Source organism: Pogoniulus pusillus, chromosome 19, assembly GCF_015220805.1.
Source record: "Pogoniulus pusillus isolate bPogPus1 chromosome 19, bPogPus1.pri, whole genome shotgun sequence".
Classification (NCBI taxonomy): Eukaryota; Metazoa; Chordata; class Aves; order Piciformes; family Lybiidae; genus Pogoniulus; species Pogoniulus pusillus.
The window spans coordinates 13,799,661-13,823,092 of record NC_087282.1 but is presented as its reverse complement, the minus strand read 5'-3'; the positions used below and the strand labels follow the sequence as shown (position 1 = coordinate 13,823,092).

Genomic DNA, 23,432 nt, shown 5'->3' with positions numbered 1-23,432 from the left:
GAAATAGAAAAACCTTTGCCTCTGGGAGCATTTTTAATTTAAAAAGTTGCAAATTTGGTATTTGAGCGATAATTTAATGGCATGTGTTTGGAGAAAATGAATCCTGCTAGGGTAGACATATTCCATAGCAGGAGCTTATATTGCACTGTATACTGCAGAAGAGGGGAGCAGAGAGGGAAGGTTTAGCCAAAGTTTATGGGTGGAGAAGTGATTTCATTAATTAACTAGCTCTGCTATGTGTAATAATAGCAGGATTATATATGCATGCAGAGCAACAAATGGCTTCCCATAATGCTTTGTGCAGATGGTGAAATGCTCTTTGGTTTATTGAGATCTGTTGTGCTTTGCTTGCAGCATTTCAATAACTTTGCATTTATATTTTAAATTTTTTGTACTTGTTGCTACTAATAAGAATTCCATCTCTGTTTAGCTTGGAAACTGCTCTTTAATTGGCAGTTGTATAAAGCAGACTGAAGTTCTCGTTGGCTTCAGAGGAAAAGAGCTGTGTGTCTATCTATATATCTGTCACTGTGTGTGCTTTGTGTATATTAATATACTAACCTGCAGGTACAGTGGGGAGGATAAAAAGATGAAGACTGTGATCTTTGAGGAAAGATTGAAGGAGTAAAGCTTTTTAGTCTAGAAAAAAGACATCTAGTCTGGCAAATTTTCCACTGTGTAAGACCAGGTTGCTCAAAGCTTTATTATCAGGGGTTTTTTACATCAGATGGAGAAAGGAAAGGGCAGAATTTCTTCTGATACAGAGCAGAAGTAATTTAGATTTTATCACACAATGCTTTAGCAGAAGAGAGAGTTTGTGGAGAGCTTCCTATTTCTGTGTCCCTTCCAATCCCTATCACTCATGATTCTGTAAAGAGAGGATATGTCCTTTTCTCATAACTTGTCTCAGATGAAGAAAGTGGACTAAGTGATCTCTTGAGGTCCCCTTAAGCTTTACATTCCCTTAGAATGTTTTGAGAAATGTTCTGTCTGTAATGAATTGCATTCATGTTTTTTAAGAAGGAGAAAACCCACAAATTTATGAAAATCCCTGCTGCTGAATTGTAGCCAAGATGTTAGTTCAAGATACCAGTGCTACAGGCCTGCCAAACAAACCACAAATAATTCTACTAAGATAGGGCTTTTCCTATTTTTACTATCATTCACTTACTCTAAACAACAGTTTTTTAAGTGTTGCTTTTGTTTTGTTTTGAACTAACCACTTCATGTTACTGAATTGCAGTCTTTATTGAAACTGATTTTTGGGTTATTTGGACAATTTTGATTGCTTTCTATCATTCAAACCATTATCCTTCCCCTCTTTCTATACTTTGATTCTGATTTTATATGCAATGTGTTAGAAATCTATTTCTGAGAATGATATATGAGTGTGCAACCTGTCACATCTGGTGGGGAGATGCTGCAAATCCTCACAAATGCTTCAGTTCTACAAAATGGCTCCAAACCAGCTCAGCAGTGTTGTACGTGGTAGAAGTAGCTTGTGTGCAAGATCCTTATTCTGCAGGAAATGCTACAATGAGGGCCAGAGAGGATCTACTATGCCCTAGTGAGACCACATCTGAATCAGTTCTGGGCACCCCAGTCCATGAGTGACGGGGAACTACTGGGGAGAATCCAGCAGACGCTACAAAGATACTGCGAGACCTAGAGCATCTCCATGAGGAGGAAAGGCTGAAAGACCTGAGGCTGTTGAGCCTGGAGAAGAGCAGCCTGAGAGGGGATCTGATCAATGCTTATAAGTATCTAAAAGGTGGAGGTCAAGAGGATGTGGCCAGACTTTTCAGTGATTCGAATTGACAGGACAAAGGGCAACAGGCACAACCTGGAACCCAGGAAATTCCACCTACATATGAGGAAAAAGTTGCTATGAGGGTGCTGGAGTCCTGGAACAGGCTGCCTAGAGAGGTCATGAAATCTCCTCTGGAGAGATTCCAAACCCACATAGACATGGCAGTCACTTGTTGATCACTATCCTAGATTTTGTTTTTTTTGCAAGACAGCCTGAAGTTGGTCTGAGAAAAACTAAGTTCTAAAATAATAGCTTGTCCCTGGTGAGAACTGCTCCTTTACCACCTCGAATACCAGGCTATTCAGAGCTAAATAGATGAAGCTTTGTGTAGCATTTTTCAAAGGCACATGAAGTATGGATGATGGTACTGGAATTGAGATCAAGTATTAGATCTGGTAAAATACTCAACTTACTGGCTGGATCCTAAAATGTCTTGTACAACTCCTTTCAAACAAGAGAGTTTTCAGAAGCTGCCCCTTATCTCAAGGCTGTTAGGGTGTCTAAGTCTTGTTCTGGATAGGGCTGGTTGGTAGGTTGAACTGGATAATCTTGGAGGTCTCTTCCAACCTGGTTGATTCTATGATTCTAAGTTTAGTGTTATCTATCTTAAACCCCAAATTGTAACACAATGTTTTCATTAGAGTTGCTTTGCGTATTGTGGAAATGTATTGAGGTATGGATCTGGCATTCCTTGTGTATCCAACTGAAACAGCAGTCCAGAATCTTTGGTTTCATGTTCTGTAAGAAAGCTGTTGTGACTTTCTCTGGTGACTTTCTGCTTCAAGGTGGCAATGCACTTGCCTGTAATTCAAATCAGATTTTAATTTGGTCTTGTCTTAGATAGGACTTATACACCGTTTAGCCCTTTATTGATGCTCACCTGTTGCCTTAATGGAAAATTCTGGTTACCTGATCTTTTCTTTCCTTTAGAGTTGTCCCAGCACCAGTAGATGGCAGCCTGAGCTGGAGTTAAAGACCAGTTTGGTGAAGTTTTGAGAGGGTGAATGGAAAAGTAAACATGCACACACTCGCAGTGTGGACAGATAATTTTTATAGGAATCTATTGCAAAGCTGTATTTAATCCTACCCAAGAAGACTTTACAAGCAGCAGCCTGTAGTTTACCAGAATGGCTTCTGTGAGTGTTCGTGCAAAGGCTGAGTGAGAGAACCTGAAAAAAGCCAACCATAAAACACACAAGTTAAAAAATCTTAGTAACATTAATAGAACAAATTCTGTATTCTTCAGGCTGCCAGTTTCTTTGGGGTTATAAAAGATGGAAGAGAATCTAATGTTATTTCTTTCCAGGTCCTGACTTTGTCGTTTGTGATGAGGGACATATACTGAAAAATGAAGCATCTGCTGTTTCTAAGGCAATGAATTCTATCCGATCTAGGAGAAGAATCATTCTTACAGGAACACCACTGCAAAACAACCTTATAGAATGTGAGTATTCTCCAGTTTAAGAAGTTATTTCTTCCAATACACTTCTGCCTTTCAGCAATATATAGTCTGATGTAGTTTAACTAGAAGAAAAGAATTTGATACCGTGAAGCTGTTTGCTGATTTCTATAGCTAAGAAAAGCTCAACAGTCAGTTTTGCATTTTAAATAATTTTCTCAAGATGTGGCTGCACGAAGATTCAAGCCAAGTCAAAATGGAGCTGTTGGGAATCTGGCCTCTCCTCCATCTTTTCCCTTGGCATAGCTTTACAGACCATCTGATTCCTCAGGGAGCCTGTATGAGAGTATCAGAAAATGAACAATGCAGCAGTGAATAGCTTTCTGACAGTTCACCTCATTGATTTGGCTAACCAGAGGATGAGTCTTGGCACGTCAAAAGGAGAAGGGAGAGAATGTTCAGAGGGGAGATGGGTGGACTAGGTCTTCTAGCAGAATCAATTTAAACTGTCTTAAACTATTGTAGAGCAGTGTTCTTGGTGAACTTAAGAGTGATTTATGTTACTGTCTTGGGAATTTCATTCCAAACTAGCTTGTAACACTTGCCTCTGTTGGTTAACATGCTGTAATATTTGTATTCCTATTCATTTATATGTTTTGAATCTATTTTAAAATCTTGGTAAAAGTGTTTTTTTTATTACATGATTGCTTTCAAGCTTTGTGTAATGAACACAACCAGGTAGTTCTAAATCAGACATTAGATTGAGAAGTTACCTCTGTGAAGTATGAGGTACTCTTACTGGAAAGTGTGGGGGTTGTTTGAGTGGTGCTTTTTTTTTCCTCAACAGAGAGTTCTTAATTTTAGCTTTGACACATTTATTTTCTGCTAGGTTAACTTCCAGTACCGTACTTTCATTTTGAACAACCCAAGCCTGATCTTTTTGTCCTAGATCACTGCATGGTGAACTTTATTAAGGAGAATTTGCTAGGTTCAATTAAGGAGTTCCGCAATCGATTTATAAATCCAATTCAGAACGGTCAGTGTGCAGACTCCACCCTGGTAGATGTCAGAGTCATGAAGAAGCGTGCACACATTCTCTATGAGATGTTAGCTGGATGTGTTCAGGTAAGGACAGTTTTACTATAATGAATTACTTGAGTTAGATGTGGGGAAAGGGGAGGAGTTACTTTGTTTTGTTCTGATAAAAGCACTCTGAAGCCTATAAACTTGCTATTTGCTTGCTACACTGAACTCAGCTATTATTTTATACTGAAATATTTTCACTAATTACTAGATATCTGCATTAAATTTCATAGCTTGTATTCTAATATCAGCATATCCTAATCAAGGCATACACATATATTAGGAAGCAGAGCTGTTTTCTGTCTAGGAAACCAGAAAATGATATGGTAGAGTGGGACATCAGGTGCTTCTAAACGTTCTCTCTTAATTTCATATGGACATTTAAAAGGTGCACATGTAAAAAGTGCACAGAAAGTTGGTGATCAATCAAGTTTGTCACTTGGTTCTGAATTCTTTTTTTTTTCTGGTTTGTGAGAATGAGAACAGTAGGGTAGAGAAGAAGATTTATCAGGTCTAAAAGGGTGAAGAACTTGTTACCTTAAAGACTTCAGATGAAAAAAAAACAAACCAGAACTGCCTAGATATCCACAAAGAGGAATGGATTCTTTGCTTTTGACTCAACTTGCTGTGATACCGCTCCTTGTGTGCTCTCAGCACATGGCGTTACTGCCCTTTGGCTTTATAAACCCAGGCACCAGCAGCCTGATCTACGGTGTGTGATTCAGTGGGCACTAAGTGTCTCATCCTGGCTGTTCACTTGTTGGCAGTTCATTAAATAGTTCTAGTGGGCATGAGCTGGGTAAAATAGTCACAGTGGGATAGTCCCACAAGCAGATATTTCTTTCTCCTAGAAAAGGAAGTTTTACTCCTAGGTGACTGTGCATTAGCAGGGTGTTGGACCAGATGATCTCCAGAGGTCCCTTCCAACCCCTACCGTTCTATGAAATAGAAAGTTTATGGCAATGTGTAAGGCTGGTAAAGAACCTCTTATTGTATAAGTATGATTGTGGAAATAGAGTAGTGAGTGAGGAGAGTACATCGTTCTTCATGTACGTACAGCAGTAGAGGAACAGAAACACAAAGACAACAAGAGGAACACATACAGCAAGTAGCAAGCAAATCTTACTTGTCTTCAGATACTGGGCACCTTGCGTTTGTCCAGCATCAGTTGGAGCCCAGATGATATGTAGAGCAGATCCTGTCCATAGGGAGCAGCTCTCTTCTTTTGTTTTTCAGACTACTGTATAATCTTAGAATAAAACAACTCTGTTCCTAAAAGGATGTTCTCATGAGAGTTTCTTGCTGCGCTTGTAGATAACAGCGAGGCCACACAGTTGACACAATCTTGAGTATTGGGTGGGAGTTGTCTGCTGGCTCCTGTTGCAGCAAGCTGGCTAAGGTTATCTTGCAGCCAAGCAGTTTGAGCAGTACAGTGCAGACAGGTTAGCTCTCATAAAGGTCACTTAACTCCTACATGTGCAGTGATCCCTCAGTTAGAGTCAGTAAACTACTGTTTGGATGAAGTGGTAGGTGGAGAGAAGTAAACTAGTCTGAGAATAAAAAAATAATAAAACAGAATTAAATTTTAGAGTCATTTTGGTTGAAAGAGACCTTTAAGATAATCAAGTTCAGCTATTAAGCCAGCACTGGCAAGTCCACCACCAAACCATGGCCTTCAGCACCACAACTACATGGCTTTTAAATACCTCCAACACTGTCTTGGGCAGCCTGTTCCAGGGCTGGTCAACCGTTTTGGAGAAGAAATTGTTTGTAGTATCCAACCTAAACCTCCCCTGAAACAACTTGAGGTTGTTCCCTCTTATTCTATTGCTTGTTACTTGGGAGAAATTACCAACTCCCATCTGGTTCCAGCATCCTTTCAGGGAGTTGTAGGGAGCCAGAAGGTCTCCCCTGAGCCTCCTTTTCTCCAGGCTGAACAGCCCCTGTTCCCTCAGCTGCTCCTCAGAAGACTTGTGTTCTAGATCTTTTATTGTCCCAAGCAAGTGTTCAAAAGCCAGAAAGCTAGCTGGGTGCTATCTGTGATACAAACATTGACTTGCCCATTGACTTGCAGCTTGACTTAGCCATGCCTTCACAAAAAAAAGACTTTGATATTTGAAGGAAAACCAACCAAACACAAGAAAGCAGTTACCAGAGCAGCTACTGAAGTTGCTGTCAACTTTGGACAAAATTGGAACTGGGACACGGAGTTGACAGGTCATCTACTTTTGATAGACAACTGCATTTAGTAGTTAAGATGGGCTTCTGCAAACAGTGCCTGTAACTGGGTTGTTGTCAGTGGGCTATTTTTTTCCCTTTGTGGTTGGAGAGCATCGGAATCATTGTAATTTATGCATGGTGCTTTGTTGTTTAAGATGCCAGAAGTTGTTATACTCTCTGTAGTTGTTTCCATGTTTGTAACTGAAGTACTGTTTGTAAAATTACAGAGGAAGGATTACACAGCATTAACAAAGTTCCTCCCACCAAAGTACGAGTACGTTCTAGAAGTTCGAATGACACCTCTTCAGTGCAAACTCTACCAGTACTACTTGGATCATTTGACAGGTATGTGCCAGGCATTGATGGTCATTTAATAAGGGGCTATTTGCCATAGTTGATACATTGAGTGCAGTTTTTATGTGCATTATTTGCTCTATAGATGTCTTTGCTCCTCCCTCCCTAAAGATTTACTGTAGCTCTGAAGCTTGAGTTCTAACAAAACATTTGATTGCACATAATAATATTTTTGGAGGAATAAATTACACCTTGCAACAGTAGTTCACCTTCAGGTTTTGGTTCATCTCTCTGTTCATCCTTCTCTAAGCAAAACATAATGAGGTTAGTGTCTTGCTCTTCCAAGAAACAAGATTCTGACAGGAGGGACAGAATGCAAAATTGAGATGTACTGGTATAAACACTCTGCCAAGCCTTGCAGTTTCCTTTTGTCATCATGCTAGCTGAAGCTGTTATTTGTCAAATACTGGCTCTTTTGTGGAACTCTCTCTTTTGTTCTCAAAACCCACAAGTCTGGTTTTCACAATGCCTGTGCTTTTCATTGGACTTCAGTATGGTCTTGACTGATCTGTCTTGGGGACTTCCTAATAAAATGTTACACTTATTTAATAACAAAGATATATAAGGAAAAACCCAAATCCCCAAAGTAAATTTCTGTGAGCTGGTGTGCTCATCATTTCTGTTAGAGATAAGCCACTGAGCTTGTCTTTTTAGTTTGTCAAGGCACTGGAATATCAACGTTTCTGAATGGTACACACCTATATAGCACAGACTATCAGAATGGTAATCTCAAGGAGCTCGTAGTGAGGTTTTCTCTACCACAGAAAACATGCACATACATGCAACCAGATTCCTCAGCAGGAGTTTTAGGGTTCTGGAGCAAGTCTGTGTTCTTCAAGTACTGTCCGAAATAATGGATTTAATGCTCAGGGGTTAAATTTCTTAGTGAAGCATGTTTAAGGCTCTGCTGATAGGATTTTCTGAAGGCTTTAAGTGCGTGTGCGCGTGTGTGTTTGTGTGTGTTCACTTTTTGCAGTGATTATAGAATGTACTCTAGAATCTGTTGTGCTGGTTTACTATGGTGGCTTTTTTTTTTAACTTGCTAAACTGCCTGTCTTCAGATGCCTGTCAGTTGTTCATAAATTTCCACCTCTCCTAATTTTTAAACCGTCTTTTTCTATTCTGGTTACTCTCCCAAGTTTAATTACAAGAAAGATTAATTGTATCTCATATTAAGTTGTGATTATGGGAGCACAAAACTCATTGTGTTTTCTTAATGACTTTGTGTTCTGGATAGTGCAGTCTGTGGTCTCCTGAATAAACTGCCAGATAGACTGCATTTCCACAGTTTTCTTGTCTAGTGCCTCTATTTGGTTAAATTATAGAAGGGAAGAGTTTTGAAGGACCAGTTAAAGTAATTTCACTGCTACTGATACCTTCGTTAGTAATCCAGTGCCTCACTGCCAGCTGCTCGCTTTGCCCATTTACTCTAAAGGAAGTAAAACCTGTGTTTTACTTTTAAAAATATAAAATAACCAAACCAAACAAACAACTTTACCCCTTCAAAGCTGTGTGTAAACAAGCCCAAACGTTTGTGTGTGGCTGTGATTCTGAATTAGCTCTGCACTTTTGTTTGTTCTGTTGGCTTTGCTGTGTAGAAATGTTTTGGAAAGCAGATAGTTCTGTTTATTTCTGCAGCATGCTAAATGCCTTCCAAAAGCTAGTAGCAAGAGGCAGTAGCCATTTACTGGCATACACCTAAATGATTTAGATTAAATTGTTGTAGCTCTTCTTAGGAACTTTTATTCACAACAGTTGGGGTAGTTTGGTAGGTTGTCTTTGGCCCATTTCCAATACAAAGCAGGGCTGGTTTGTAATTTTAGCCTCCCAGCACCAGCTTTGTTGGTCTGATGTGTTTTTTAGATAGCAATGTAAATCTTTCACAGACCATTGATCAGTGTAAGAGCTAGTGCTGTGTGTTTACAACTGTTTTTCCCTCACTCTGTGTGGAATTCTTTATGTACAATGGCTTTCCATGCTTCCTTATTTAATAAATCAAGCAGCAGATGAGAGGAAGCAGCTCTTGGTCCAGTGTCTGTTAAGAGAAAGGTTTGCTCTGGCAAAAAACCTATTACAGTGAGCTTCCAATTTGCTGAATTATTGAAGCCATTAATTTATTACCCTGTTGTATGTGTAACTAGTTATAAATGTTGTGCCCAGCAGGCAGTTCAATTCACCTATAATTCAGGGGCTCAGCAAAATTATTTAAGTTTATTTGCATTTGTCGAAAGGAGTTTCACTGTTTCACAACTTACCAGCCCTTTATGGGCTGCTCCCTAAATGAGTAGAAAGCATTATCTGTTTTCTCTGTCTGCATCTTGAATTAGTGTCCTGCCAGTTCGGTCAGCTCTGTCAGTGCCAGAGACAATAGGAGAAAGAAGAAGGGAAATGAGAAAGGAAAGACAAAGGGCCCCTTTTAGAGGGGAAAAAAACCTGCCTAAACTACTAACCATGGCTCAAGTCTTCAGAGCAAATCTCTGTGCTGACTGCTGCTGGCCACATTAATTCTTTACTTTAGCTCTGTATTCCACTGTAAGATGATGTGCTTTATGATTTGCATTAAATATAGAGAGTCATTGCTGCTGCTGATAAATGATGAAGGGGAGTTGCTGCTTCTTGACTGTGAATTTATTTAATTGCCTTTTCCTGTGGATTCTAGCAGGCATAAACTACAATAATTTAAAAAGCAATTTTAGCAAGTTTTTCTTTCATTTAATGGGAGTGATACACATTTTCTTTCACTTCTGTAATACAGAAAATTAAAGGTTTGTAGGACTTGATAACTTGAACCTTGTAATAGCAAGTATCTCTGATGTTTGCTCAGATTTAGGGAAGTCAAATCTAAGAATTTAATCTCTCAAAGTCATAGGGAAGCACAAAGGGAGCTCCTGTTTGATCAGAACACCACAAGAAATTGCTTTGTTAAAATATTGAGGGTGGTGAGGCACTGAAACAAGTTGTTCAAAGAAGTGGAGGCTCCAAGCAGTGTTGATTCAAAGGCAGGTTGCATGGGGCCTGGGAGCAGCGTGGTTTAGGAGGAGGAGGTTGTTGCATAGGTTGGAACTAGATGACCTTTAAGGTCCCTTCCAACCCAAACCATCCTGTGATTTACACTCTGGAGGTGTTACTGCAGTTGTCTTGTGCACAGAATAAGCTTTGTATGTATTTTGCTGTAGACATTTGATGACTGGGATGTGAGAAAGGTTGTCTTGCAGGTTTGCATGCCTTAAATGACGCATGCAATAAATATTAAAACCAATCTATTTCCAGAACCTAAAGTCAATGCACTGCTTAATGAGAAATAGAGACTAAAAGAAGAATTTTAACTCTGTGAATGGTGTACTGTTTTGTGCTTGGACAATGAAGTAATAGGCTAGGCCTTGGTTGGGCTCCTTATTGTAACAGAGTACTGAAGAAATTCAAGTCATTAAGTAAAGGTAGCTCAAAACAGTGAGCCAAATTCACCGAAACCTAAATGCAGCTTTTATTTTGTGTTTTCTACCATGGGCTGCTTTTACAAAACTTAAATAGACATGACTGTCCTTTTAAGAGGATTTGGACTCAGTCCTGTACTGAGGAGAAAAGTGCTTTCATGTGAAAAATGTAATCATGTTTCTCATTATCAAGAAAAAGGGGAAAATCTAATTTTGACAACTTTAACTAGGAAAAAAATGCCTGTTACTCAGTAATTTGACCTGTTTTACAAGACACATTACAATATGATGTGCATCTGGAAAGAACACTCAGTACTGCACTGAGGGATTGTTCAAAGGGGGAACAGTATGTGGCAAAGGTTTCACTCTAAAACCTGGACTTTATTGTCAGGTGTAGGTGGTGGCAATGAAGGTGGAAGAGGCAAAGCTGGAGCTAAACTATTCCAGGATTTCCAGATGTTGAGCAGAATCTGGACTCACCCTTGGTGTTTGCAGCTGGACTATATTAGCAAAGAAAATAAGGTAAATTAGATACATCAAAATACTCTCTATTGAGAACTTTCCAGATGAGCTTTGCCAAATGGTAGGTAAAGTTTCGTCAAGTTAATGGAAATCTTTGTTGCTGTGGGGTAATTTTGCTGCTGCTGCTTTTGTCGCATTTTCTTTTTTGGCTGTGTTGTCATTCTTAAAACATTTCACAAGGCCAATTCTTTGTAGAAGTTACCATTGTTTAAATGAAGAAGCAGCAGATGGCTAAAGGTTTAATCAAAGCTTCTGGATGAACAAACTTAATGAAATTTCTGTTTTTTCTCTTTTGAGGGCTATTTTGATGAAGACAGTCTGGATGAGTTCATAGCTTCAGATTCCGATGAAGCATCAATGAGCTTAAGTTCTGATGATTATACCAAGTAATTGCGCTTTTATTTCTTGTTGGTTTTGGATTTATTTCCCTAACAGAAACTCTGTATTTTGTTAACAATTTTAAAATTATTGTTCTTATTCTATATATCTGTTAGAATATGTTCTCTGGCAGTAGAAGTTGTAAAAAATAATAGAGTGTACAATGTTACCTTTCTAGGAAAAAAAAATCCAAGGGGAAAAAAATGAAGAAAGAGTGTAGCTCAAGTGGAAGTGGCAGTGATAATGACGTTGAAGTCATTAAAGTGTGGAATTCAAGGTCTCGTGGAGGTGGAGAAGGAAATGTAGAAGATCTTGGAAATAACCCTACGTCTGTGACAAAATCAGATGAAGGTGAGTATAATGAACAAGCAAATAAAATACAAGGCAGCTTCAGCTTGCAAAAGGTGATTTTAGAGGCTGTCAGCTTTGCTACAAAATGGAAAATAAGGTCCTGAATTCCATGAGCTGCTTCTAGGCTTACAGCTCCCGCTGCTTCTAATGTACTCATCTTGGTGAAACTAGGGCCATTGGTGTAGAACTCAGTGTTCTTGTGTCTTAGAAGCTGCACAGTTAATATTTTTAAATCATAAGTACAAAACAATAGTAAGTAAACATACTGGTGAAAGCTTAAGGAGAAGGTGAAGAAATATGTGTCATTTGTTGTTGTGCCTGGAACTTGAGATGAATGTAGAGCAAGCAGAGATAATAGAGCAGAAATGCAAGACCTTAAGAGATGTTATTCAAACTGCTTACATCTGTACATTTAAGGTTTGGATTTTCTTTTGCTAACCTAGCCTTTGTCTTACCTGGTGTCATGGGGCTGGTTTTCTGACGGTATCATTTATTGCGTGTTTAGTCACTTTCCCTAAATGGATGATTTTTAGGAGACTGTTAAAGTGAGAATATTTCTTTGGGAGGTCCCCATCCTAATGGCAGAGGGAAAGAGTGTGTGTATAACACCTGCACAAACAGATTAAATGTATTAAAGTACTCACTTGCATTATAGGCAGGATCTTTGTCTCTGAGTCACTTAAATACTTACCTCTCGCATACAGCCTTCTTCAGTTTAATGTAGCTACAAGATTTCTAAGCCATCATTTACTGCTGCACCAGAGGAGGTTTGTGGGCAGACTTTCTATCTCCCTGCAGCTGGCAGAGGCCCTTCTGCAGAGGTTAAGGATGAAAATAGAGACAAGTTTGTCCCACAGCACATTTCTCTATGGAAAACTATTTTCAGTGGCTGTAACATTTACGGATAAATTTTCAAAGACACACACTTGTTGGAAACAAAGCTGGTCATAAGTAGCCTTGGGCAAAAAGATGGGTATGGTAGAAATATTTGTCCAAATACTCTGCAGCACAAAAAGGGTATTTGTACCTCTTAGTGATGAGTTGTGCTGTTGGTAGTTGCTAGTCTGGTAACAGCTCATCGTGCAAGCACTGGTTTTAATTTGTCTATTTATCTCTTTTTAATGCCAGTTAAACCTAATAATGAGAAACCAAATTCTGTAGTCGACGTTTCAAAATACTTAAGTGCAGACCATGCCTTTATCTTTTAATTGTTTTATTTGGTTTTTTTTTTAATCTTGGTTGTTGGTTTTTATTTTTTTTACAGGCAAAGCTACATCCTCTTCTAATCCTGGTAGCCCAGCACCAGATTGGTACAAAGATTTTGTCACTGATGCAGATGCTGAAGTATTGGAACATTCGGGGAAAATGGTGCTTCTCTTTGAAATACTTCGAATGGCAGAGGAGCTTGGAGACAAAGTGTAAGTCACTTCTAGAGAAATGTTTCTGGTGACCTTTATACATCTGATAATCTGACAGTGTTCTTCTTTTCAGTCCTCATAATGCTGTAGCTCAGTTTTCTGAAGCAAATGAACATGCTGTGGTCATTTCTCGCAGTGAGTTTTCCCATTCTTGCATGTACTCCACCAAAATCTTTCTGTGTCTGGAAAGGCCCTTTTGTCTCAAAAGTAGTATCAGAGTGAGAAGGGAAGAAAAAGAAAGCAATACAATAATTAAAATAACTCAGATGTGAATTCTGTGTTTCTCTATTTCTGTTTTCAGCCTAGTGTTTAGCCAGTCTCTAATATCTCTGGATTTGATAGAAGATTTTCTGGAGCTGGCCAACAGGGAGAAAACTGACAAAGATAAGCCTCCTATTTATAAAGGTGAGTGTCACCTTGAGCAATTGCAGAGCTAATAACTCTTCCACAAGTCTCTGTTCAGTCCAAAGGGAATAGATTTGAAGTAGTTGTTTTTATTAGAAGTAGTTTATGCTCTGTATTACTCATGACTTCGGCAGGATTATTGGTCTCCCCTGCAGGTGGTCTCTGCTATCTCACTATGGACTTCTGCTACTGATTTCATTCTGTATCTTCCATGCTTGATATAGCCTAAAGAGATGAAATGTTCACCTGAAAAGAGAGAAGACATTTTGTTAAATTCTGTACCAGAATGATGTTACACGCTGATGCATGGCAAATCCTGATCTTTCCTACTAGGAGAAGGATAATGAAAGAGAATTAGACTGCTTTCAAACAGGCTGTAAAGCATATGAATTCTAAATCTGGGCTTTATATGCACTGCAGTAGATTCTTTTGTGGATTTCAGAAGGGAGAGAAATACTGAATTAATGATTATCATGGTGATGCTGAAATGGCAAGGAATATCTCAGTAGCCAAGCATGTCCTCTTTTCATAGTTGATTGTACTGAGCACTGCTGTCTCCTAAAGATGCTATTTTCTCCTTAATTGGTGGCACAGTGTGATTCCTTCTGTCTCCATACACCTTAATGGACAAAGAAAGTGAAAGGTTGCTTGTGAATTGAGGAGAGAAGAAAAATCTTCCATTAGTTACAATCATTTTTTTTCACTCTGGCCTGATAGAAGTAGCCATAACTCACAGGGTGATTAAATCAAAAGAGGCTTTTTGTGTATTTCACTTGCAAAATGATTAGAGCTTGACTTTTGAAATCTGCTTTTGAACATTTACTTATGAATGCTGTTTGTATGGGAGAGCTTGCTGTTGCTAACTCTGCAACATCAAACTACAGAGATCAACTAGAAAAGTACTATTAGTACTATAATGCCTAAATATTAGGTGTAGTTACTTTTTAAAATTAACTTTGGCTCTAATTTAAGGCATTAACAAATTTTATAATACTACAAATGTGTATATGCAATTAGAAATACTGAAGAATGGGGGGAACTACCCCAAAAAAGCTCAGATATTCTCAAATACTTCAAGTAAAGTTTAACTTTGGCGTATAATTTGATTAGAAATCTGTGTCTTTATATGCCAATCTGTATAAAACTGCTTTGAGGGGTTTTATTTAATATTAAATAATTGATCTTTCTGTAAGAAGAAAAAAGGAAAGGGCAAAATCTTAAGGAAATGGGCTCTGATAGGTGCTGGATACTTATTGTAAGGTAAAATGGTATTGATAGCGATTATTTGATTCTGGGTTTTAATAATTGTAGACAAAAGTGGTTTCCATAGGTCAGTTGCAACCCCTACCATGTCAATTGCAACCTGTGCTTCTGTTTGTAGAAGCTGTTGCAGGTTTGTGAGTGACCTTTTCCTCACGAATACATTTGCTGTTATTTTCTGCTGTATTACATATTTTATAGTTTGCTGTGCAAGCATCACTACATATTTTTCCAAGCATTACTCTGTAGAGTTGTGTACATCCAGCATTATCAGCCTGGATGCTTAGGCAATCAGCATTTTAATAATCTCTTACATTTATAGGTGAAGGAAAATGGTTCCGAAACATTGATTATTATCGCTTAGATGGTTCAACTACAGCTCAGTCAAGAAAGAAATGGGCTGAGGAATTTAATGATGAAACTAACGTGAGGTGAGATCTGTCATATTTACACTTGATTTCCCCCCTTTCTGTTATTCTGTTTCTTTTTTACTTATATTAGCTTAGTGACCTCTTAAAGCTAGGCAGATACATGCCTCAGTGTTGTCAGGTGCAGCACATGTACAAAAACTGTGCAGCAGCAGAGGTTTCTGGTTTCCTGAGGTTACTTCCATTTGTATTGATCAATACTTGCTCAGTGTTTCCTTGATGTTTTCATTCTTGTTTATAGATGGTAAGAAATTTGGATCAGTCTTTTTATTGCAATTACATAAAAGGCTACAACAACTTCTGAAGGTCAGAGCCCCATGGGGTTTGTCCAGGAGACAGCAGTCACTTGGCCAGACAGAAGCATGTAGCTCTCCAGAATTGTGTCTCCCAGCCATCCACTGTTTATACAAGATGACACTTTCAAATCTCATTTGGATAGACAAGTAGACAGAAAGATTTGAATGTTGGTATGTTAAGAAACTGGCCTTGGAATCACAGAATCAAACAGGGTTGGAAGGGACCGCAAGGATCGTGTAGTTCCAATACCCCTGCCGTGGGCAGGGACACCCCACCCTAGATCAGGCTGGCCAGAGCCCCATCCAGCCTGGCCTTAAACACCTCCAGTGATGGGGCCTCAACCATCTCCCTGGACAACCCATTCACTCTCATTGTGAAGAACTTCCTCCTCATGTCCAGCCTGAACCTACCCATCTCCAGCTTTGCTCCATTCCCCCTAGTCCTGTTGCTCCCTGATATCCTCAAAAGTCCTTCCTCAGCTTTTTTGTAGGCCCCCTTCAGATACTGAAAGGCCTCAATAAGGTTACCTCGGAGCCTCCTCTTCTCCCGACTGAACAACCCCAACTCTTTCAGTCTCTCCTCATAGCAGAGGTGCTCCAGCCCTCTGATCAACCCAGTGGCCCTTCTCTGGACACGCTCCAACACATCCACATCCTTCTTGTAATGAGGGCTCCAGAACTGAATACAGTACTCCAGGTTGGGGTCTCACCAGAGCACAGTAGAGGGGGAGAATCATCTCCCTCGACCTGCTGGCCACGTTTCTCCTGATGCAGCCCAGGATCTGGTTGGCCCTCCAGGCTGCAAATGCACACTGCTGGCTCATGTTGAGCTTCTCATCCTCCAGCACCCCCAAGTCCCTCTCCTCAGGGCTGCTTTCCAGCCAGTCACTGCCCAGCCTGTATTTGTGCTTGGGATTGCCCAGACCCAGATGCAGGACACTGCACTTGGTATTGTTGAACCTCATGAGTTTGGCTTGTGCCCACCTCTCCAGCCTGTCCAGGTCCCTCTGGGTGGCATCCTTTCCTTGCAGAGTATCTGCTGCACCACCCAGCTTGGTGTCATCGGCACCTTCCTAGATCTGTTTTAAAAATAAAAGACATGGTTCTGTACTGTGCATTTGTACTGTGCAGAAACGAATATTAATAAAAACCCCACTAATAAACAAAACTTGACCAAACAAAACCCACAACCTCCTTCCAGAAAAAAACAACAGAAAATAACTCCAACAAATCAGATAAAACAGACAAACCCCCCCAAACAGCAAAACCCAAGCCCCAAACAAAGACACACCCACAAAAAACCCAACAAAACCAACTAAAGAAACAAACAAACAAAAAAAATCACACCCAAGCCCACCAACAAGCCAATTAATTTGAGCAAAGTGAACTAACCCCTTAAGTAGTTTATTTTGTCAAATATCTCTCAAGAGCCCACTTTAAATTGAACCTGAAGGAGATGGTGTTCAAAAAAGGCAGATACATCAACAAGTAATTCTAGAGTTATCCTGAAAGCTTGCTAGCCAGGAAAGAGTTTTAAGAGCATGGGCTATGCCTGTTTAAAATTAAAACATAATTTGATATAACTAATTTTATTAGACTTTGAAAACTCAAAACCTAATTTTTTTCCTTAGCCAACACATTTTGTTAACAGTTGGTTTGCAGAAGGCCCTGATCTGTAGTTCTGGAAGCGAATATTTTGCTGAAAGTGTTGTCCTTGTAAAATCTGCATCTGTTTTGTGCTTAATACAGTATTTTAATGAAGTTTCTGAGTTGTTTCATTCAGTGTACTAACAACTGCATAGTAACACAGCAAAATGAGAAGAAGGAGGTTTTTTTTCCCACAATAGTGACTTTTGCAACTTTTCTGTGTTCCAGAGGCCGCTTGTTTATCATATCCACTAAAGCAGGTTCTCTCGGAATTAATCTTGTGGCTGCTAACAGAGTCATCATCTTTGATGCTTCTTGGAATCCCTCGTATGACATCCAGAGTATTTTCAGGGTTTACCGCTTTGGCCAGAACAAACCTGTGTTTGTGTACAGGTTTTTGGCTCAGGTAGGTTTTTGCCTGGTAGTTTTGTGGTACATTGTGGTCCAGAATTCAGTTTGTAAACTGTGACTATTTGACCTTGACTTGAAGTTTGTAGTGGTCCACATTGATTCGGTTACCTTCCAGTCCTCACCTGATGGCAGTTATTTGACTACTGAAAAAGCTCTTGAAGGAAAGATTGGTAAATTAAATAACAGCTGCAATTATTTCCTGTTAAACTGACTTTGGCTGACTCCTTGTGTAGCACTAATTCTGGGATTCTGGCAGTGATTCACACATCCAGACTGGGGTTGGTAGGCAATAGGCTTGCTCAGTGTAGCTGTCTTCTATAGTCTTCTGGTGTGGGCCTTGGACAGTCCAACTGGACTGAAAACACAGGGTACTAAAGAATTTTCATAAACAGGCATCCTGTCATCATCTGAAAACTTGTATTGCACCCCACAGGTGTTAAAGATGTGTAATAATTCTGATAGTCGCTGATCTATGCTTTTTTCTAAGTGTAGTTCTGTTAAGCATCTTAATTCATCTTCCAGTTCTTCAGGTGTTAGAGAGTAGACTGAAGACATTTTCCCAGTGTATTCCCAACAATACTTTTGATCAAGTCACTGTTCACTTGCCAACTTCAGTAGATCTAACATGTTGCTGTCAGGAATGGGTTTTTTCTTCAGACTTCAGTCTATTTTTGTAGTTTCCTATGTGCACTTTTGAACTGTTGATATCCTTTTAAAATTAGGATGTTCAGTACAGACTGTGCTGTTCTTGTAGTTCTCATAGTCATCATCTTTCTTATTTTTTTTTAAAGAAAAAGTAATTTTCCTTTTTTTTTCATCAAGGATCTAATTTTTTCATACACAGCTGTGATGAATTAGACATGACTACTTCTCTTCTCCTCTGCACCCCAGTGATATGGTATCTGTTTTCTTTTGTACAGCTAAGTAAGGTACATGGTGTCATGGTGTGGAAATAGCTTTTTTTTTTTGGCTCATAGTCCTACTTTGAAGAATTGAAACAAAAAATGGATCTTTTCAAAACACTAATGAAATACTACATTTCTTATTCTAGGTAATAGCTAGATGACATCTCTCACATGTACAATTCATCTTACTTTGTGTTTGCTTCCAGGAGGTGTTTTTTCTTTCATTTTCTCAGCAAAAGAAGTGTTTTCTAAGATGAGAATGGTTTGCTTTCACTGAGACTTGCCTAAATCTATTTGAAATGGGTGCAACATGTGTAGAAGAGTTTCATTATCACTGCTTTGCCACATAGTGGTGGTTTGTAGATAGGGGGTCAAAGAAATGAGGAAAATAAAACAGTGTCATAGTGTTATGGCTCTTTCACAGCTATTAATCTTTTTCTTGGATGACAAGAAGGTCCAGAATTTGTATGCAATGAGTGTCTTGGGTTTTGTAGGGAACAATGGAAGATAAGATCTATGATCGTCAAGTAACCAAGCAGTCCTTGTCCTTCCGAGTTGTCGACCAGCAGCAAGTTGAACGTCACTTTACTATGAACGAACTTACAGAGCTCTACACTTTTGAGCCAGATCTGCTGGATGATCCGAATTCAGAGAAGAAAAAGAAGAGAGATACACCAATGCTGCCAAAAGTAAGTTGATGTACATCACTGGGGAATTGGATGCTGTAAAAATGCCTTGTATCTCTTTCAGGACAATGGGGTATTTGATTATGGAAGGAGAGGAGTGCTTTGTTTTCACTTCAGAGCACTATTTTTCACTTTGAATGGAGATGAATAGCAGAAAACATAATAAAGGATGTAAATATTATAATGGATTGTATAATGAGCTAGATTAGTTTTCCTTTTGTGTAATTGACAGCATCAGAAAAAGATCTTCAGTTGAAAGAGGAAAAGTTTAAATCAGAAGAAACCATAATACTTTTTCACAGAATTTGATCGAATTGAAGTTTTACTGCAGGAAACTGGAAGCCAGGATTCAAATTAAAGTGAGGGCTGCTGATAGCGAGCGTTACCTCCATTTGTGCTAACAGGTCTGGGAGGTGGTGCTGTGCTTCAAGGTCTTGTTTTTTATCTACCTAGGTGAGACTTTTTAAGAGTTACATTAGTTTATGCTGTCTTTTGCCAGGCCTTGTTGTTTTTTTTGTTCCTTTCTAAACTGTTCTTGTAGGGACCATTACTAGAGGTAAGGAAAAGTTGTACTTACTTGCTGTGTGGTTGAGGAAAATTGGACAAGCTAAGTTGATGTCATCTTAGTGTTGCGAGTGACACTTTCAGTGGACAATGATAACATCTCCATGAGAATGCTGGTAGTCAGATAATACGAAGTAGTGAAGTCAGACCTTTTTCCAGCTTGGTGCTAAAGGCACTTTGCCAGTCACAGTGCCTTGTTTACACTGCGGCCTGCCTAAATCTCATTGTAATGGATGTGACATACGCAGTAGCGGTTCTTTGTCACTGCGCTGTGTAGTAGTGAATCACAGCTTTGGGTGCTGAAAAATTCACTAACTGAAATTAAAAACAACAACCAACTTTTACAGCCAGGCAGGAATAAATTTCATGGGAAAGAAAAACTGGTTTGGTTACAATTTTGTTCTTTTTACCAAGTTAGTTTGTATTTAAGATTAGGCTAAGGTATTGTACTTTGTCTTATGTTTGCTCTTTTGTATGTGGTCTGCTAAAGACTAATTCATCAGTAAGCTGTTTTTCAATTATCTTTGCTTCTTACCAAGTGAATAGCTAATAAAGACTAACACATAAATATGTGGCTTATAATTAACTGGTTACATTTCCAAGCTACTGGAATTTTATGCCGTTCTACAGTGTCAGAATATGGTGAGGGAAGTTTTCCAGTTTGTGAGTCTATTAATTGCCAAGCAGAATCGATATGTTTTCCATTCGAGCCTATCTGTAGAACACTATAGTGTAATAAATCATGGTCAGGCATCATATTGGCATTCTTAATAGCAAAGCCATTCTCTGAAACAGGCTGTTAGACCACCTACAGTGTCTGTGCAGCTGCCGGGGGGATTTGGGAAGTGTTAGCCCTCTAAGTGCTAGTCACTGTTACACACGCATTATAAAACCCTGGAAAACAAACTTTAATGACTGTATCTGAGCTCTTTTTATGACAGAGTTTCTCACCATAAGCGGGAAATTGTAGAGAAATGAAAATGCTATTTCATGGTTTTGTGCTATGTTGTATGTTTTTATTACATACATTTTTTCCTCCTAAAAAAAAATCTTCATTGAGGTTGTAATTAATAGGATTTAGTTTATTTTTTTATGTTCTTAGTTCTTTTATGTCATGTACATTTGTGCTTCCACAAACTCATTGCCAGTAAATCATCATTTGCTGTTGCTGAGACTTATTTTTATGGAAATAAAAATAGGTTGAAAGCTGTAAAACCACTTGCTATGTTTACTCAAAGCTTTAGTCAATCCAGTGCAATAATTATGTTTTGAAAATTGCTTTCTTTCACAATAATAATTAATGAATGAAGTGTAATGTAAAAGCGAAACTTCACTGTGGTTCAATTTTGAATCTTAAATTCCATAGTAATTCCCTCCCAACTTTCAGTGTAAGGTTTGTGTAAGTTAATTTGAATATAGGCTTTTAACCAAGTCCCTGGCTGTGAATAGAGCAAACCAGTCTACTGGAATTCTTTCCTCCCCCCACCATTGTTTCAGCAAATGGGTATTGAATAGCATTTTGTCCTTTTAGAGAAGTGTCTCACTACATACTGTGTGCAAATTTCTGATTCCCTTTTTTTGTTATCTCGGTTCTAAAGGCTGTAAATCAGGTTTAAATGACTTTTATTTTAGCAGTTTCTGTATGTATTTGTTGAAAACAAATAGCTTTAGTCTCATAGAGTATGGGAAGTTACTGTTAATCCCCAGAATTTCCTTCCCTTTCTTTGTCCCCCTGAATTAGTCTTGGTGTTGAGGAAGAACCTGCAGAAGCCAGCAGCTGAGAGCTGCCGTTGTGAAGTGTGGTAGGAGGTACAGAGCTCCCAAGATGTGCTGGGTGGCAAAGCAGCATGTGGCATGTGTGGTGGCTGGTGTTTTCTTAGGCCCTTGGTATAGTTGTGGTCTAAACTTGTCCAAAAGGTTGTAGGAGACTGGGAAGCATTTCTGGGAGTATTAATAAAAATCAGTAGCTGTTACCATGTGAAGTGTGGTTTGTGATGTGGGCTTTGGGCAGGGAGTCTGTGGGTAGAAGTTAAGTCTGTTCTGTAAAGCCATCAAATGTGCCTTGGGTAGTAAATTGTTAGGAAAGAATCCTGGGCAGTTCAGCCAAGGAAACATGGCAAGTGAATATTTGCATTTAGAGTGACTTCTCTGCTGCCTGAGCATTATCCTGCCTGGCCTGGCTGAATAGTGCTTAGCATCAGGATAGGAAATATCAACACAGGAATTGATACTGGAGAGGTCTGTTTCATTTGGTGCTTATGTTTATTATTGTGATGATCTCAGTCTTGTTGGGTTTTATTATTTTTGGCTTCATTTGTCTTCCCTGTGGATTTCATCTGAGTGGGATATTTTATTTTTATTTTATCCACACATAGGTTCTTGCTTTGCACACAAAACTGGGTTAGCCCAGGAGTTGCAGTGACCCATTTCTTGATTCTTGTGATCTGTTTAATTGAATTGTGGCTGGTGCCTTATATCATAAGGTTAACTTTTAGGTTCTGTTTCCTATTTTGTCGTTTTTATTCATCCATCCAGTTCTCTAAAATCCTACCTAAACAATCCAAATCAATCTTTAGCTGTAGGAAATACCACAGTGGATGTTATTCTCTAATTTGTGCAGGTTTATTAATTCAGAAGGTTAACTGTTCCTTATCCCAGTGTCATTTTTAGCTGAGATGCATAATTTATAAAACTCCTTAACAATTAACAGCACAAGTTGATTAAGAACTGTTGGTGTGCTTATGAAAACATCTAACGGCAAATGTTTTTGGGATGTAAACGTAAAATGGATTCGTTATGCACCAGTTGGAAATGAAGCTTTTCTTCAGGATTGTATTGCATGATATTCTGCTGCTTTGTTGGTGGGAAATTTAGCACACCCAACTTGATCTCTGCAGCTCTGAGCTGGAAACAAAGGCCACTAAGATGTCACCTGTATTCCTCTTCCATCATTGAGCTGTCTGCCCCTTGCTTACAAAGCCTGAGCTGCTCCTTTATAATTAGCAGCAAAGCAAAACAGGCATTTAGGGTAAAAGAAGGTTTTAGTTCTGCCTTTTCCAGGTTTTGTGTGTAATTGTCTCTCTTTGTCTTCAGGCTTCTTTCTCATCTTCAAAGGAGAGCCTGTTGAATAGTGTTATCACTGTAATTTTACTGTTGTGCAGACAGTGGGGTAAGGGATTACCTTTGTAATCTTTAAGATTGGTGCAAAACACCAAGTTACAACCCATAAATACACTTGAAGTGTCAAGTGGAGATATGGCTTTGTCTGAAAGTACAGATTCCTCAGAACGTGGTGACAAGTAGGTTTGAAAGTACACATTTTAGAACTGACCCCTTCCATGCAGGCTTTTTAGAGGGGAATTCTGACTAGGAGTTCAGTGAAATGTTTTCCCTCTCCAAGCATGAATGTGGAAAAACTTGAGGGATGATAGGTTTTCTGTGGGTTGTTGACCGAGGCACAGAACTTCTTGACATCAGGGATGTCCCACAGTAGAAAGGTTCTTCAGGTGTGCAGCCAGGAATTGTGTTGGTTGAGGAGGAGCAATTCAGTGCCGAGTGTTGAAGTTCTTGCATAACTTAGTTTTAATACACTTTTCAACTTCTGTGACGTAAGAAAAGAGGGGGTGGGAGTTAACTCTTTAACTTTTAATGGGTTAGGAGAATTGAGTCTATATTATTTGAAAAGTCAGATGTAAAGCCACTGTGTGAGTGTAGACATAAAAACTACCTGATCTTTAAAATATGTCCTTGAGAGTTCTGTTTTGTAATCCAGGTTCAGGTCAAAGACCAGTTTTTGTAGAAAGTGTTGTTGAGAGGTGGTAAATGCTGCTGTTTGATATAAAAAGTCACATGGCAGTTGTG

General features: G+C 39.0%; 1 protein-coding gene across 3 annotated transcripts in view; it reads left to right on the top strand.

The window, feature by feature from the left end:
- Nucleotides 1-23,432, top strand: part of ATRX (ATRX chromatin remodeler) — an 85,843-nt gene that overhangs the window by 51,481 nt on the left and 10,930 nt on the right. For all 3 annotated transcript variants that reach the window (XM_064159377.1, XM_064159376.1, XM_064159378.1), the window contains 11 exons: nucleotides 3,117-3,254; nucleotides 4,159-4,334; nucleotides 6,740-6,857; nucleotides 10,692-10,822; nucleotides 11,120-11,208; nucleotides 11,379-11,551; nucleotides 12,816-12,969; nucleotides 13,271-13,374; nucleotides 14,957-15,065; nucleotides 17,234-17,411; nucleotides 18,816-19,010. In XM_064159377.1, the coding sequence (XP_064015447.1) occupies nucleotides 3,117-3,254; nucleotides 4,159-4,334; nucleotides 6,740-6,857; nucleotides 10,692-10,822; nucleotides 11,120-11,208; nucleotides 11,379-11,551; nucleotides 12,816-12,969; nucleotides 13,271-13,374; nucleotides 14,957-15,065; nucleotides 17,234-17,411; nucleotides 18,816-19,010 (1,565 nt within the window). The remainder of the gene's footprint in view (nucleotides 1-3,116; nucleotides 3,255-4,158; nucleotides 4,335-6,739; nucleotides 6,858-10,691; nucleotides 10,823-11,119; nucleotides 11,209-11,378; nucleotides 11,552-12,815; nucleotides 12,970-13,270; nucleotides 13,375-14,956; nucleotides 15,066-17,233; nucleotides 17,412-18,815; nucleotides 19,011-23,432) is intronic.